We start from the raw sequence: 18,019 nt of genomic DNA, 5'->3' as shown, positions 1-18,019 counted from the left end.
GCTCAAAATTCTGCAGCATAGACTCCAATCATATATGTAGACAGAATTGCCAGAGATACAAGTGGGGTTCAGAAAAGGAAGAGGCACTAGGGACCACATCACATATATACAATAGATAATAGAAGGAGCCAAAGAATTCTAGGGGGGGAAATCAGCATGTGCTTTATAGACTATAGTAAGGCCTTTGACTGCATAGATCATGAAAAGGTTTGGAATGGTATGAAATAAATGCTACTACATCTGATAGTCCTGATGAAGAATCTGTACTTAGAACAAGAGGCTACTGTAAGAACAGAATATGGAGAAACAGAATGGCTCTGAATTGGCAAAGAGGTCAGGCAAGGCTGCATTTTATCACCCTATCTGTTCAGCTTTTCTGTAAAAAATATCATAGGTAGAGTAGGTTTAGACATGGAAGGAGGAGCAAAGATAGGAGGAAGGAACATCAACAATCTAAGATATGCACATGGCACTGTACTACTAGTAAAAGACATCACAGACTTGGAACAATCACTAAAGAAGAAAGTGCAAAGGCAAGCTTAATGCTGAACATAAAGGAAAGTAAAATAAAGTCCACAGGGTTTACATAAATTCAACTTAAATATCAAGGACATCAAAATAGTAAAAGAGTTCCCATACCATGGATCAAACATTGATCAGTATGGAGACTGCAGTCAAGAAATCAGAAGATTAGGAATGGGAAGGGCAGCTATGAAAAAACTAGACAGAATCCTAAAGTGTAAAGCTATACAGCTGAACACTAAAGTTAGAATTGTCTAAGCCATCACCATGTATGCATGTGAAAGCTGGACAGTGAAGAAAGCAGATAGAAAGAAAATTATTTCCTTCAAGATGTGGTGCTGGAGAAGAGTCCTGAGAATACCATGGATGGCTAAAAAGAACAAATCAATCTCCCTGATGCTAAGATGACTAAACTGAGGTTATCATACTTTGGCCACATCATGAGAAGGCTTAACTCATTAGAAAAGACAATGATGCTGGGGAGGGTAGAGGGCAGTAGAAAGAGAGGAGGACCACATGTCAGGTGGATAGACTCAATCAGGGAGACCACAGGCCTGAGCCTACACAACCTGAGTAGAGAGATAATGGCTTGGAGACATCTCATTCACAGGGTCACCATCAGTTGAGGTTGACATGAAGGCAGCTAACAACAAACATAATAAAATACGCTATATGTAATATAGCTGTAAATAAACCATATAAAATGAATTTACATATAGCCCCCCACTTTTGCAGATTTGATTATTTGAGGTTTTGATACGTTCTCTCTAGGAATCTCTTAAGACCTGTGTGGAGTTAGTACTCTGTCAGAAGTTGACCGCAGAGTTGTGCTGGAGAATCTCGAAGTTCCTAGAGGAAACACTTCTCTAGGCATTTGTAGGTCCTCCAGCATGATTCTATGACCAATTCTATGTCTCGCAGATGTTGATGACAGAGTTGTAGTGGAGAACCTGAGGATTCCTAGAGAGGTGTTCTCTCAGGTAAAAAGGACAGGGTTTTGGTTTTGGTTTTGGGTTGGGTTTTATTTTGGGGGGGTTGCAATTTTTCCACATTCACAGGGGCCCTTCACTCCTAACCCCAGCGAATGGGGGGGGGGCATTTACATTAGTGTTTTTAGCTTTTAAATGGTAATGTCCTACATTTTCATGAATGCTCCACATAATAATAATAAAATATTTATTTGTATCCTGCCTCTCCCTATTGGAGACACATTTTGTGGTGTCTTACAGTTATGACATCTGGTCACCCTGAATAATGTCCAATAGCTATTATGGAAAAAACAGGCTAAAGACTAAACGTACCTCATACTGTGCAGACAGAAATAAAGGGTGTTGGGGAGGATATGTAGCTTGAAGGGGGGCACAACTGGTTTGTCAGTAGTTTGATTGAAGGAGTGTCCCAGTGCTCCAGGAGGCTAAGGACTGCTAGTGGTGGTGTCAAATGGTGAATCTGTCCCGGATAAGGGTACATTGATTCTAAGCTGCTTTATCACACTAAGGGGCAAACAGGAGTTAAATGGGAGTTAAACAGGAAATGCCTGATGTTAATCACACGACATTTGAATCTGAAAGGGGACTAATGTAATGTAAAAAGGAGACCCTATTTTTTGGAAATGCTCCAGTGCTCCAGCCACCTTAATTCTAATCACCCAGCTTGTGAGTTTGCCCTTTTTAAGTAATTGTTTTATTCTTGTAGACTTTTGAGCATTCCAATCGAAAAGACAGATCTTTAAGAAGGGGACTCTTTCCAAATGTTTTAATTAAAAAGAAAAACAATACTCAAGGGAAACAGAAAAGGAGATGCTAATTTTCTTGCAAAAGAGAAACATTTTGTTGATAACCCAAGAAGGAAATTGCAAAATTATGTAAATGTGTGTTGAAGAAGAGGATTTCTCCCAGCTGAATCTGGTTATTCTAGATGAAACATTATCTGCTGGGAAGTATGTTCAGCTGGGCAACCTAACAAGGTACTTCAGGGAAAGCTTGTCTGTTATGGAGAACAAGGACGCAGAAGTACAGCCGTTTTGTACTAGAGTGTAATAAAGCTGAGAGCTCTTCCTTTCACAGGAAAATCCATGCACACTTTTTTTATCCCTTCATTCTAATGGATACAAGGCAAAAGCCAGACAAAGTCCAATATTTTTGAGAGCCAGACTAGGGAATCACTAGCGGTTTGTGACTGAAGGATCAGACCTCCTATCTCTCTTTGAATTCATTTTAAATTTTTCCATGGTGTGAGGGTAGAACTTGATGTGAAAAATGGCACGAGGGAGACAGATTTACCTTTTTTGCCTCATTCTGTTTTCTTCATCTCTTTCTCACAAATTCACACTCATAGAGCTGTTTGCCCCATCAGAACACAATGGTTATGGATACTGAGTGAGATTAAGGAAATAGTATAGGAAAACATTAACCATTTCTCTAATGCAGCCTATTTTTTTAAAAAAAGAGATGGATTCCACTCGTAAATCTCAAATGTTGCATTAGCACTACTGATTTAACTGAGTGTGGTTTAAATATGAGCCTGACTTTGTAATTCAATCCACTTTAAAATATTTAACTCTGGCTAGATTGTGGCCATAAGTAATATGCTAACTATATAGACAAAAAGATTGCAATAGGTACTTTGGTGTAAACAATTGTGTGCAAACAGCATTAACAAAATATTTCTATTTTGTGTTTTGTATTTACGGTAGTAGTTTGCTTTCAGGCTACACTGAATTTGTTAAATGCAATATGCTTAAATTTAGTCATTAGAGGACAAGAAGAAGTGAACATGGCACTTGCCATCTGTACTGGAAAGACCTGTTTGCTGGGGAAAGCATATCCTTGTTTGCTGTTTAAGGCTTCAGGGTTCCAAGCTAGGAAGGAATACGGCTCGTTGACAAACAGAATTGAAAATGACACCACTTAACTCCTGCCACGTCTTTTATCTTTGACGCATCATGAATGTGTATTTTCATTTCCCATTCCTAGAACCTAATGCAAAACATTTGTGTGCTTTCTGTTCCCATAAATCCAAATTCATCACTGAATTAATAATAACGACAATCATATTTTAATACTCATAGTGCTAACTTCACATATAGAATTCAGTGATCCTTATGGTCCTTCATCACTCAGAATAGTACCTGTAGCCAACACTCACATTGGTGGTGGGGAGGAATATTCTTCTTTTTCTTTTAACCACTATCAGTGCTATGGCATAGTTCCTAAGTTGGGCTCTCTTGCTTGTATTCTGTCTCTAACATTTTTCTTCACAATCTCTCCAATCAGGCACTGTGGCCATTTTATTGTTCATAGCTCTTCAGGAAGCAATGCAGATAACTTCTACTATGTGTTCCAGGATCTTCAGACATGATTGTATCAACCATTTAGCCATTTCTACATTGCAAAGAAATTCATTATCTCTGTGGTACAGCCCAACTTAATAGAAAATTAGGTTGGTTGGTTACTACTACTATTAGCCATCTAATCAAGTTAGATTTATGGCATTCTTATGAATGAGATGTCCAGGAGCCTCTGTCCTCAGCTGTCTTGCAAACTCAGGACTGACGCTTTCTTGATTGTCAGCTCACTTGTAGTGCAGTATCCCTTCTTTTCTGCTGCCTTACATTTTACATTATTGTCTTTTACGATGAGTCATGTTATCTCCTGATATTTCCAAAGTACAACAGTCTAGTTAGCCATCTTTGTTTCCCATTAATAGTTCAAGCTTTATTTGCTCTAAGACCCATTCATTTGTCTTTTTAGCAGTCCATGGTGTCCATTGAACTCTTCTCCAGCACTATGAGAAATATATGTGCTCAAATATGCTTTTTAAATGTAAGATATATAGCTCTTTCCAAGATAATAAGACCCATTAGTTTGGGCACCACCTGTCTGAGGTGAAATTCTCCTGCTATTTGAAGTTAAGCATTGTTAATTCTGCTGCCCCTCTTGCAGGAAAATCACCAGATGTCCTCTACCTTTTTTTAGTAAAGCTTTTTTCCTGCTAGACTTTTGTGAGCTGGATTTGACTGTGGGCTTATTATGTCTCTATTAGCGTTTAACAGTTTCTCTTTAACAATTCCAGTTATCTGTACTGTTTTCATATTGATATGAATCCTTTTACAAGCTTAGAGGATTGAACAGTTACAGTTATTTAAAAGTAGGAGGTTAGCCCTGTAACTGTATACAGCATGTTGAAAACTATGAGAAACTAATCTGTTCCTTTTTTGAAATTGAAATAGCGTCTTTGCAGTGTGACACTTCAATGGCTTTGTTTGCAATATTGTGAACTTCCATTCCAGAATTCTGAATTTCTCATAGCACTTCACGGTTCTGTATAATTCAGTAATGTTAAATGGGAAGATGAAGTAGCAGTGCTTTGCTTCCAAAATCTTAAAGCACTGGCAGTGAAAGGGGAAGAAGGGGAAAGTAAACAAAATCTGAGTAATTTGTTAGACCTTTAATTAGAGATCTAGAGTATTTACCAGAGAAAATTTCATTCCAATTATGAAAAGAGGAGGTATTTAACTGCTTAATAGCTCTGAGGTAATTGCAGTACTTTTGCAGATTTTATGCAAATGCTGAGTGGAGAAAATGTCACTCACATGCATATGGTATATTGGTATAGCAGTGAATATTGTGTGTGTGTGTGTGTCGCAGCCACCTTCAAGTTGCTTGTCAATTTATGACTACCCCATGAAAATGATATATTGTGTATAATAATTTAGTGATTGTACAGTTGGGCCTTATTGCAGGTTTGACATTTGCAACTTTGACTATTCACAGGTTTGTAGCTGCTGCTTAGCTAGCAGGACTTCTCCTCTTCCTCTCAATCTCTTATCCTTCCAAAAGAGGCCAGGCAAGAGGTCGATGGGCTGCAAGGAGGGTTAAAACCTGACTGACTGTTTTGAAAGGATGAGAGACTAAGAGGTGGTGAATTGGGATGAATAGGAATAGGGGTGAGGAGCTCAATGGGCTGAAAAGGGGTTTAAAATATGGCTGATTCACTCTGGTGGACAGGTGGTAAATGAGGTGATGGAATGGCTCTGTTGACAAGAGTCTGTAGCATGCTTGTTTTGGGACCTAGAGGTATTCATGTTTTTTTTCCACTTTCACAGGGGTCCTGTGCCCCTAACTCCCACAAATGTGGAGGAGTGACTTTACTTCACTCTGATACTGCATCTCAGCATGGAAGACGGTTTGTTAACTGAGTCCAGGAAAGTTACCCAAAGCATCATAGCCTCTCTACTAGTTTGAATATAAGTAGATTTTTTTGCCTGTGTAGCTGGCCTGAGTCACAAACTACACCTCATTATATACTCACAGAGATGTGTATCTAATTAGCCTGTGGAACTGCAACACTGAACTGAAAAACCATGTTGGAGCAAGTATGGTTTTGCTACTGAAACTGGCATCACAACTGGCTGTTGTTCATTCTCTGTGGGGCAAAGCAGATGGCCCAGACAGAGTAGACAGAGCCCACTCCAGCCCCAATTGGGCTGGAACCATGGCAATTGCAGAGCCCTCTCCCAAAGTGGACCACCACCACAGTCCCAAACGGTCCGCTAGCAGGAGTGGATTACATCCGCTCCTAAAAAGTCTAGCTCCTACTCGGAGCACTTCTGGCTGCTTTTGGGGTATGCATCATCTGAATGCCATGCCCCTAAACAACTGGAAGCTGCTTCTTTTGGCCCGCCTGTTTCAGGCCTGAGTTTAAGACCGTAAGTAGTCTACATTATCAGGAAATGTGACTACATCTCTCTTTACCTCTAACTCCCAAGTTTCACTTTATGAGATTCCTTGTACCTCAAGCTTGGTAGAAATTTTCTTTGCATTTTCTCTTGACAGTATTTTGTCTGCTGTTCTTTATCTTCTAACATATCCCCACGATTTTTGCTTTTGAAGGAGTGTAATAGAGAGACAGGCACATTATGAGGCCTTTGTTTGCTATATTACTTGCATTTATTCATTTCCATTTCTCATTTTGTCACTGATTTCATGGTAGTCAAATTTTTTTTCCTTGCCTCAAGTGGTACTGGTGATAGTGATGATTTCGGTGCAATGTATTTTGTGTTTTTGTTGTTTTGTAAAAACATAGCTGCTAGTACATAACACTGATAACTACCTGAATGGCAGTGTTGAGCCCATCCACCTTAAAAACAGGTCTGCAATCCCTGGTCCCCCAGCTGCTAAGCACCTATTTAAAGGATAAGTAAAAGTGTTGTTTAGCGGGGAGGAAGGCACATACAAATGACTCACTCCCATTCAGTCCTTCCCATTGCAGTCCTGCTCCCTCAGCTATATGCTGGACTCCTGAATAGTGAGTGGGGAGGGAGGCATGATTTGGAAGTTCAAATCCCACAGCAATGTCTTTGGGGTTATATGTGACCACTTGTGTTCTTCATTCATCTGCTAAGAGAATGGGAGTTATAAGTGCATAGTGACTAGGAAGTATCAAAGACATTATAGGAAAAAATCCTCAAGAATATGTATACAGAGAAAGATCTCTACAGATACGTTTTTGTGCCAGATGTCTCAAAGTCAAGACAAGGAGGCTATAATACATGATATCAGAAACAAAGTAGATAGAATACAGTAGATGTATAAGAAACCTAGAAAGACAGTGAAAATCAGAGCAATACAAATATAAAATCAAAAGAAATTTCAGAATAGATAAACCAAGCAATTGGTCTTGTGTGTCAAAGGGGGATGCAATCCCCTTTTTGTGATTTTTTTCCAGAGGTGCTTGAATGATTACAGTTGGAAATGAACTGATGGCCTTAATGGAGTTGAAAGGCAGTTCTTAAATTGTCAGCATCTTGTCTTTTGATGACTCAATCATAGTAGACTGCCCAATTCATTCCTAAAGTGGCATCTTTTGGAAACTTCTGTGTTCTTCTTTTCACAGACTGCAGACTCCTTTGGGATTATGTCTATCAGCTGCTGTCAGACCCTCGGTACGAAAACTTCATCCGATGGGAGGACAGGGAATCCAAAATATTTCGTATAGTGGATCCTAATGGGTTGGCCCGGCTGTGGGGGAACCACAAGGTAATAATAATTTGTTTTATTTATATACCGCTATTCCAAAGATCAGGTAAAAAGCAGCTCAGTTGTTGCTCTGAAATTACAGTGTTTTTGTTCTAGCCCAGAATGTTAAATGGAGTTTACAGTTAAGCACACAGTAATGCTTTTCATATACCTCTTCCTGTGGATATAGTTAACTGCCATGATGATGGTCATTTTGTTTGTATAAAATGATTTCAATATCAGAATACTGGAGATAGTGAGTGAAGTGTGTAGATATATTCTATGTTTGATTCTTGGTTTCACCTTCAGTGCTGCACTTAGCTATGTTTTATAAAGTTTTGCATAAAATTCCATCAAAATTTGACAATCTCTCAAGACACTAGAGTAAGAAGACAAAGGAAAAGATAGGAAAACATAAATCTGACACATTCCCCTTCTGTTTAGTGCTTTTTGTTACATTTTACTTCTTGCATAATGGTTTCCTTCTTTTTCTTTTTAACTTTGTAATGAACAGAACAGAACAAATATGACATATGAGAAAATGTCTAGAGCCCTGCGCCACTACTATAAACTAAATATTATCAGAAAGGAACCCGGACAAAGGCTTTTGTTCAGGTAATACCTCCTCCTTCTTCTTTGTGGGAATTATTTTTCTACTTAATAGTTATGCTTGGAGGCAGTTATGAAATGGGACTGAATTTTTCCTGGCTGATTAAGGAGTGGCTGAAGTGTATATGAAAAACAGGGAATGCCTTCTCAAGGCTCAGTCTAGTTTAAAGGCATCTGTTGGAAGTTCTCTGTAAAAAATCTCTCTCTGGAATTCAACATGTTGTTTTACTACTGACCCCTCTGAAATTTGCCATTCTTGAACAAGTGTTTTAATTTCAAATATATAAGGTCATCTCAGCTCTGGAAGCCTGGGGGTGAAGTGGATTATAGGGACCCATTTCAGGTTTAGATTTGAGACTGCTTAGATCCCCTTATTAAACGATATTTGCTTGGAATTGGACAGAGGTCGTATACTCCTATTGGTTCTGCTTAAATGAAGTCGAGGAACTATGTGTGGCCCCACTCCTTCTGTATGATCAAAATAACAGGTCTATTTCTTTGTGTCATCTAAGATGTGACTTTAGCAAGATCATGGAATGCCTTGCCCAGAGAAATATAGTTTATCCTTTCACTTCGCTGCTTTTTACCTATTGTTACAGATACTTTGTTGTGTTTATATTTTTGATTTTATATGTGGCAAATCTTGTTTTTATATTAGCTGCTGTCTCCTTGCCTTTATTGTTTTTATATTCTTGTTTGTATGAAATGGTTTTATTGCAATGCATTAATATTTTAAGTCATCCTGATGAGATAGAAGTATTTAAATAAATAATTAAAATAGCCTGACTAAAAATCAAAACTCTGAGCATCTTGGAAGATTTTACCCGTTTACAGCTCTAAAACCAAGATTCCTAAACCCTTAATTAGTGAATTCTTCCCTTTGTTTCAATATGTGAGCTGCACATGATTACCTGAAACATCTTAATTCTTTTTCTAGGCAAGTAGCAGACTTGGAAAATCACATTAATGGAGATGAAAGAATGAGAGAGCCTTGAACTAGTCTAATTTAGACTTGAACCTCCATGCCATTGACATTGGAGCTACTAGTTTTCACTGGAATTGATTATACATCCCCCCAAAAAATTATACCATAAAGAATTTAATGGTTGATGTGCCAGAATTTCTTCACATACAAATGGATATGAAGAAACTTCCTTACAACAGAAAGTCACTGTGTTGGATGATTCAAGTTGCTTATTTTCATTACTAATAGGATTAATAATTTATAATTTCTAGCAAAAATTCAGAGTGCTGGTAAATGTCAAAAAAAGTGAGAAAAAAATAACCTGAAATAGTATATGCATACTAAAAACTACAACATGCATCCTAAGTCTCATTATATTCTTATGATACCTGTGTTCTGCAGGTTTATGAAGACCCCAGATGAGATTATGAGTGGCCGCACTGACCGGCTAGAGCATCTTGAATCTCAGGAACTGGATGAGCAAATATACCAGGAAGATGAGTGCTGAAGAACAGTTCTGCTTCACTTTGGTCTGCGGAAGAGCAGATTGTATGGAGGCACATTCAGATGGGAAAATGAGACCAGGAGGACATGGCATTTACCTTGGACACCATGCAGAACCCCAGGGCACCTTAGCAGAACAAAGCCATTGGCTAGGGTGATGTTGGCAGTAGGATTTGGAAGAGAAAGAGAGAAAGGAACACAGCACTACTATATTGTTTGTTTGTAGAGTCCCCCTCATCCTGGGGTGTTTTTTGTTTTTGTTTGGGATTTCCCCCTTCTAATTAACATACCATTTGGCCTTTTTAAATGACTGTTATAGAGCAAAACATTCAGGTTTTGCTTATCCTGAAGGCTTTCCTATGGAAATGTAGCACAACTGTTTTCTTGCAGAATATCACAATATGATCCCAGCATAGGAACAAACAGTGATAAATGTCACAGGGGGTGTGATGGTCACAAAATGTCTCCAGTTCCCTGAATTGCTTGTATTCATTCTTTTCACAAAGATAATAGATCTTGGACTGCAGTATGTAGTTAAGGATCTAAAGAAATGGAGAAAAGTCTTTCTGATTGTAGGCCTGAGAATTCTGATTGGCTGATATTGAGACGTCAGAGGGTCAGCTAATTCCCAGAATGCAAGGACTTCATCCAAGCACCTCAGTCCTGCTGGAATGAGAAATAAATAGGAGAAACGCTAGTAAAATGGAGCAGACTTCTCCCCGCTTTTTCAGCTCAAGCAAGATTTAAATGTAAACCACACTGATGGGATGGGATCTTTGCTTGACTAGATTTGCTGAGCCAACATCAATAGTATTTTCAGTTGCAAGTAGGAGGGGTGTGTGTGTGTGCTGCATCTGCATGCACACACATACCAGTCAGCTGTCACTAGACGCTGGATGTTAATCAAAAAACAAAAAGAGGGTTTTAGGGCCTTCAAAATGGCAACTTAGCCTCTGTGGAAGCTTCTTGTGGAAGAGGCCACATATATCTGGGAAGCTGTCAGTGTGACCATATGTGCTAGAAAATTGACAGTTTAATTTCTGGGCAGATCTTCACATTTCTTGTTTTGTTTGTTTGCTTGTCATTTCACTCTGCTCCATCTAAGTGCAGCCTTGGAGTTTTCTGGTCATCCTACCCATTTCCCATGTGTATTTTAATTAAAAGAACTAGCATTCCTGGCCTACCAGATTAAAATAAAGTTTCTTTGCAGCCTTAAGGACAAGAGAAGCTTTGCACATGCATTTTGTTTGTAGGAAGCCTTAGCCATTGCAGCCTCAATAAGTTCTGAAGGTTGTTAAAATATTCTGAAGACTGTAGTTCTATACCACAAAATATCATACTCCTTGTAGCCTTCACATGTTCTGTGTACTTATGACGGCTCAGTGTTATCTGTGTTAACAGCATCTATACTTTATTGACAGGGCTTTCTGTATCTTACACCAAAATATCAGACTTTTGTGCCACAATAAGTAAAGCCACATTAGGAAAGATAAAACTATATTGCTTGGATCTGACATACAAATTGAGTATATTTTCATCTGTTTTCTTAATTTGCATAGTATCTTCTGTTTTTATGGGGGAGCACAGTTCCTGAATTTTTATCATACTTTTTTAAGCATTTAAGCCTGAGACTCTGAAGATGTTGAAGCTAATACTGTTTTACATCTAAGCCTGCTTGAGAATATTATGTAATATACTTAGGCCAGGCCATTGATTGGAAATTTATGTCAATAAAAGTTACTTATTTATTAATAGGCTTTCACAAGAAAATTGGAAAGAGTCCTGCTCCTGGGATTTTTTACCTTGAAAATATTTTATAGTAATATGAGATATACTACTAGTTATGATAAAAATTCTTTTTATTTAAAATACAACTTAAAGAAAGAAAATAATTCTGCACACATATGAAATCTTTATTCTGTCATGCAAGTTATCACTCTTTGCTTTTCATTCTTCCCCACAGGTGGATTCTCCTATTCCTATCTTCCTTTTCTCCTAACCACCACCACCCCCCCTCCCGCCCCAATATCTACTGATCTTTATTTAGCTTGTCTGTTACTTATATGTTGGCTAGTTAAGTAGTCCAAGAGACTTGGCACTCAGGATCAGTTCAAACTAGTTCCAGTAGAATTACTGCTTCCCATATGTCTAGAGATGAAGCAACATGACCAAAATGTTTTATAGAAACATTTTATATGAGAATCAAATTTTACTCATTGTCAATGTCACAGCTTTCAGATTAACTATATAGATACAGTAGGCCATTGTTATCCACTGGGATTTGGTTTCAGAACCCACTCGTCCACTCCCCAGGATTATCAAAATCTGTGGACGCTCAAGATCCATTATATATAATGGCATAGTAGAATGATGTCCCTTATATAAAATGGCAAAATCAAGGTTTGCTTTTTGGTATTTTGTGTATATTAATATTTTCGGTTGATTGAATTCCATGGATGTAGAATCAGCAGATATGGAGGGCTGACTGCTCTTCCAGTTCAGTTTGTGAATTAGCAGCTCATCATTTGCAAATTACTGCATAACTTTCAGTTGACTGACTCTGCCAAGAAAAAAAAAAAGGCTACAATCTGTTCAGTTGCATTAAATGCAAAATATCCATCCCAGATTACATAAGGCTGCAGTTCTAAAGGGATAGAAATGTAAGAGCACATTCTCACAATATGTGTTTTTATTCATGCAAGAAGCCCAGACTGTAAAGGCAATGAATGAATGAACTGTGTGTGTGATCACCAGCCTGGCCAGAAGCAATGTTGGTTGTTGGAAAAAGAGAAATTCATTTGGTGGGCCTTGGACTGGATCTACACTGCAGAAATAATCCAGTTTGACACTACTTTAAACGCCATGGCTGGTGCCACAACAAACTACAGTTTCCAGAATTCCATAGCATTGAGCCATGGCACTTACAGCAGTGTCAAACTGGATTATTTCTGCAGTGTGAATCTAGTCCTAAAGAGAGAGGCTAAACCTGCAACTGTAATTGTGTTTTTCATATTCATAAATCAGATTCAGCTTCTTCTTCTTTTTCATTTCAAATAGACACTATGATTAAAACCTGGTTGCCAGTGGAAATGGCATCTATTAGTCTAATTGCTATCTCTTCTTGTTATGATACTTTGTGCTTGCTCACCCTACCAGCAGCAATCACCAATGTTAAAAAGGATTAATAGGAAGTCTGCTCTTAAACTATACTGATTTGGGGGAATATCTTGCAGCAGCAAATCCCTTTAAAGTTGCCCTGTACAAACCGAGCATTTGGTAAGAAAACCTCAATTCATTCAAGGGTTGAGGATGTGTTTCTTTTCCATTTCTTTTTAAATGGTTGCTGCCATATACTAACTAAGAATGAAAAGGTGTTTTTTTAAGGAAAAATCTTTTTATTTTCTTAAGTAAATTATAGTTTCTTGATGATGGCTCTTCCTTTTTTCTTTAAGGTGTGGGGTTAAGGGATTGAACTGAATGAATGTAAACAAAGCAAACAAGAATGCCTCTTCTCAGGGCCAGTGAGTTGCAAATAATTTTTAAATGCTTGTAATTACATCATCTCAATAAATTTTTTTTAATATAAATAGATGTCATGTTTTTCCATTTGCAAGAGCATGTGCATGTGCCTTCAATCCACCTATCAAGTTACAGTGACCCCATTAATTTCTTAGGGTTTTCTTAGGCAAGGAATACTCAGGAGGTGGTTTTGCCAGTACATGCAGCATGTCAAAACTGAAGGTGTCATCCTCATGACTTACCTATTTCTAATTATAAGCCCCTTTGGCCCATAGTAAATGTAAGATTTTCCATTTTTATGCCTCATCCTATGGATCATGATTAGTTAAACTGGTGACATCCCTCTTTCCTTCCCTCCTTTAAAGATCTTATTTATTTTGAAAAAAAACAGAAGGTGTATTACACACACACACACTAAATAATGCCTTTATCAAGCCAACTGAAATGGCACGAAAATCTGTGCAGGTGTTTGAGGTCTCCAGATCATTAATAAAGCAACATGTTACAAAAAGCAAAGATGGGACAGGGAAGCTGGCTTGATGTTGAAATCTTGAGATGTAATGAAGAAAGGCATTAAATTGAGGATCTCTCGGGTGACAGATGGGTTTTCGGTGTAGATTTCTTACAGACAAAACAGCTATCTCTTTTCCAGCAGTGGGAATTCTGCAATACTGGACTCCAACTCCCAGAAGCCCTGGTGAGGGATGCTGGGAGGTGCTGTTCCCTCTCCTATTCTAGTTCTACTATGGGCAGCCCCATAACTACATTATTGAAGTTGCAGCCTCACAGAAGCCCCCTGAATTCTGGGCACTGATAACTGTACCCCATTCTCATGTTTGGACCCTAAAATGCTTATACTATTATTTGGGGGGTTGTTTGTTTGTGGGAGGGAGGTCACAATGTTCATAAATAGGTCTCATATATTTTAAACCTCTTTCATCATATAGTGGGAATTCCAATTGATGCTAGTAATTGTGAAAGACAGAACAAGCAACACTGTCTTGGGTGTGTCAATATACAATATACTATAATCATAGCTTTCTGTGACAGTGAAAGATAGAAATATGCCATATGAAGCCCATTAGTTTTATGGAGAGCCTGTGTTCCAAATTCTACATAGATTTCTGTACAATGGTAAGTTTTTATGTGACCTACTTTCCCATGGTACACTTGGTAGATATTCTTTAGGGGTAAGAATCATGGAATCATCCAGTTGTTGAACTGCAGTTCCCACAAACCTTAGACAGCATATAAAATGGTGAAGAATACTAGGAATCAGAGTCCAACTACATCTGGAGAGCTGAATAATTCTCAGCCCTGCTTTAAAGAAGCATTAGTTTACAGCTTCAGTAATCATTCACTATAAACTAAGCTGCCTCCTTTAAGTCTAGTTTGGTCCTTAGATACTTTATTACAGTGACTCACTACATAAATGTGTAAATTACTGTAATAGCAAAACTAGTCAGTTCACAAGAGATAAAGAGTTCAGAATCTTCTTTGATTCTCCTTAACAGATTATATATGTTCTATCAAGAAAGTGTAAGGCAGTTGCAGCTCAAACCACTTTTCTTCCTCTTTTACAAAAGTAAAATTTTAAAAAAGATAACAAAGGACAATGCCTTTTTGTTTTCTTCTCTTTTTTACCAGAAGAAGCAAGTACAATACAGGTAATTCCAAACTATGCAGGAAAAATCCAACAGACATTGGCACATATGAATTTCCTGGTGTCTCAACACAGTGGAAGAATTGTGGTTGCCAGAAATAATGAAAGAAGCATAGGATCACAATCAAATCCCAAACTGGTTTATAAAGATGGTTTCCTAGCCTGAGGTCATTGATTAGTAGCCAAGCCTGTTTAGTACACATAGTTTCTAACAGTTCCTTTTCATCCCCCTGCAGAAGAAAGGAAAAGCTGGATGACAGGTGGCTCTAACAGAGTAAGTATTATTTAAAGCTTCTAACTTTCCCCAGGGATAGGAAGTTCCAAGACAGCCCTTTACAGATCTAGCTTCCTTTTAGATGGAGGAGATTAAAGGCCTATCATACTACAGTGTTATAGTGCTATACTCCACTTTAACTGCCTTGGCAACATCCTAATGGAATCCTAGGGCTTGCAGTTTAAGGAGGGCCACTTAGATTTCTCAGCCAGACAGTTCTTGGGCCTCACTAAACTCCAGAATTCCACAGGATGTTGTTAAAGTGAAATTTAGCACAACTTTATAGTGTCTGTTGGCTTACATGAACATACAGGGTTTTTTCTGATAGGCAACAAGACACCTACATAGTAGGCAGCTGATGATGCACAGCAGCTCCAGTCTGAAATAACACTGAAATATCTTAAAAGGTATCCAGCTGTTCTTCATATTGAATTACTCTGTTACACTGGATTTCTGTGCTGTGCGTCTGGTGAAGAGAAGTCTCCAAATGGTCATGCTAGAGTCAGTGTTGCAGCCATGTCACAGTGTGACATTACATATACAAAACATTATCCTCCAAAACATTCCCGTGGCAAGGGAAGAATTTTTAGTTTAGCCTTCACAACATGCTTGGTTGCCTGCATTTTCTTTATATCAGTTATGTGAACCTCAGTCTGCAGTCTGAACCAGGGCAACACAGAAACACACAGTTTCATTTGAGGGAAAACTAGGCCTGTATCTGCCCAGCCAAACATGGATTGTTTTTATTTCACAGTACCTTCCTCATTGTCCTTGTTCCTGCCAGTTCCTGATTGTAATAATTATAATTATAATTTTAGTTCTTTCCAGCTTCTCCTCAAGGCGGGGTGCAACATGTTAAAATACAAAACACAATTCAAAACAACAACATATGAAACCAACAGTTAAAATACAATACTATAAAACTATTAAAATATATTCATATAATACACTCTCTAAAATATGCCAATTAAAAAGTCATGATTTAAAATTGACTGGGTAGGCCTGCTGGAAGAGATACATCTTTAAGACTGTTTCAAAAGCAGTCAGCATTTTCAGCTGTCCTATCTCTTCAGGCAGGTTATTCCACAGTCTGGGGGCAGCAGATGAAAAAGTCCTCTGGGAAACCATTGCCAGTCTAGTCCTGGCTGGTCGGAGCAAACATTTCTCAGAGGACCTGAGTGTACAGGGCGGATTGTATGGGAGAAGGTGATCCTGTAGGTAATCTGGACCCAAACCATATAGGACTTTAAAGGTAATAACCAACACTTTGTACTTTGCCCAGAAACTAATTGGCAGGAAGTGAAGTGATTTTAAGATCAATGTAAAGTAATCACACCTGGATGTACCCATAATCAATCTAGCTGCCATATTCTAAACCAGTTGGAGTTTCCTGACTTGGTACAAAGGTAGAGTGCATTGCAGAAGTCCACCCTTGAGGTTATCAGTATGTGCACTACTATCTTTTGGTTTTCCAGTTTTAGGAAGGTATGCAGTTGGCGTATCAAGCTGATAACAAGTACTCCTGACTGTTTCATCTATTGGGCTGACATTTGGAGAGACGGATCCAGGAGCACTCCCAAACTGCGAACACAATCTTTCAGGGGAAGTGTAACCCTATCTAGAACTGGTTAACACACTTCTAGCCACAGATTAGGACCATTACCTCTTCCAAGCATTCATTCAGAAGAGACACACTATACTTAGCTGAAACTGATCCAATGTAATCCCACTCACAGAGTCACTGGACACTTCATTATACATCCTTGCTATCCTTCCTTGCAGGATCACAACCAACTGTTATCCCAGCACCTCCTCCTGCCTGGGAACTCTTTCTGAAATCAATTGCAGCTTGATCTTCAAATAAATACTGTGCAAGGGAGCTTGGTTTACTGAATTTTAATTTCCCTGTTTGGTAGTCCTTTTTGGCTATGATTTTCTGCATTATTGTGATTTGTGTGTGTGATCTTTACTGGGCTTTTAATGGCATTCTTACATTGCCTCCTGCAGGATGTCTCAGTGTGGCAAGTGCTGCAGGCCTCTCTCTGTATCTGGTATACTGACAGCTGTAGGGAGGGAAATGAGGAGAGGGAGACTGGGAAATTGTCCATTGGAGTAAGTCTTTAATTTTATCTTCCTTGTCAGATATTTGGGGGGGGGGGGGGAATCTGAAAAGAATGAGACATGAACATCCAGATTCCAGGTCATTCTTCTCCCTTCCTGAAAAGCCCCTTCATAATGTGCTGGCTATACTATAATGATATGGGGAGAAGTGATATGGTTGTTCATAAATTCCCTTCCAACATTATTATATTGCTGTAAGTATGTGGTCTGGCAACAGAAATACTGCTTTAGTGGTCAAACCTCAATGGAAAATCTCATCAGTAACAGCATGAAAATATGGCCGTGTCTGATTTGGGGCCTAAAATAGCCTCAGAGGGATAAAATTAATATTTAAATGACAAAAATACAAGAGAGTGTGCATACATATGCATGTGCACACCCACACTCCCCAAGGATATTGAGGAGGTCCTCAGAGTCTCCATGGAAAGAAGTCACTTCTCAGAAGGAGGGACCGAAACAAGACAAGGTATTCTCTGTTTGGCTAAACATCCTTTAGCCTTTGTTCCACATATCCACAGCCACATCCATTGAACTTTACAGTGAGTCATATGGCAGGTGTTTTTTTTTCCTGATCCACCCTACCAGATGCAAGCCCTTCACCTTTCTATCAACTATGCCGTAGTTTGTGAAGTCAAGGGCTTTCACAGCAGACATCCATAGTTTTTGTGGGTTTTTCAGGCTATAAGACCGTGTTCTAGAAGAGTTTATTCCCTGTTTTGCCAGCATTTGTGGCTGTCATCTTCAGAGAATGCTGGCAGGGAAGAGAGTGGGGTATATATATTGTTGGTTGAGAGGAAGCAATTTACATGTTAATCTGTATATTG

General features: G+C 38.6%; 1 protein-coding gene across 4 annotated transcripts in view; it reads left to right on the top strand.

Annotated features, from left to right (window-relative positions):
* The window catches only part of ETV6 (ETS variant transcription factor 6), a 168,464-nt gene extending 155,055 nt beyond the window's left edge, over positions 1 to 13,409 (top strand). For 2 of the 4 annotated variants that reach the window (XM_042467976.1, XM_042467977.1), the window contains exons 6-8: positions 7,420 to 7,562; positions 8,056 to 8,156; positions 9,517 to 13,409. In XM_042467976.1, the coding sequence (XP_042323910.1) occupies positions 7,420 to 7,562; positions 8,056 to 8,156; positions 9,517 to 9,622 (350 nt within the window). In that variant the 3' untranslated portion in view covers positions 9,623 to 13,409. The remainder of the gene's footprint in view (positions 1 to 7,419; positions 7,563 to 8,055; positions 8,157 to 9,516) is intronic. The other 2 variants (XM_042467975.1, XM_042467978.1) reach the window with 1 other exon arrangement.
* The last annotated feature ends 4,610 nt before the right edge of the window (positions 13,410 to 18,019 follow it).

This window comes from Sceloporus undulatus, chromosome 5, assembly GCF_019175285.1.
Source record: "Sceloporus undulatus isolate JIND9_A2432 ecotype Alabama chromosome 5, SceUnd_v1.1, whole genome shotgun sequence".
Taxonomy (NCBI): domain Eukaryota; kingdom Metazoa; phylum Chordata; class Lepidosauria; order Squamata; family Phrynosomatidae; genus Sceloporus; species Sceloporus undulatus.
The sequence above is the reverse complement of the archived record's forward strand: the minus strand, read 5'-3'. Positions and strand labels throughout refer to the sequence as shown.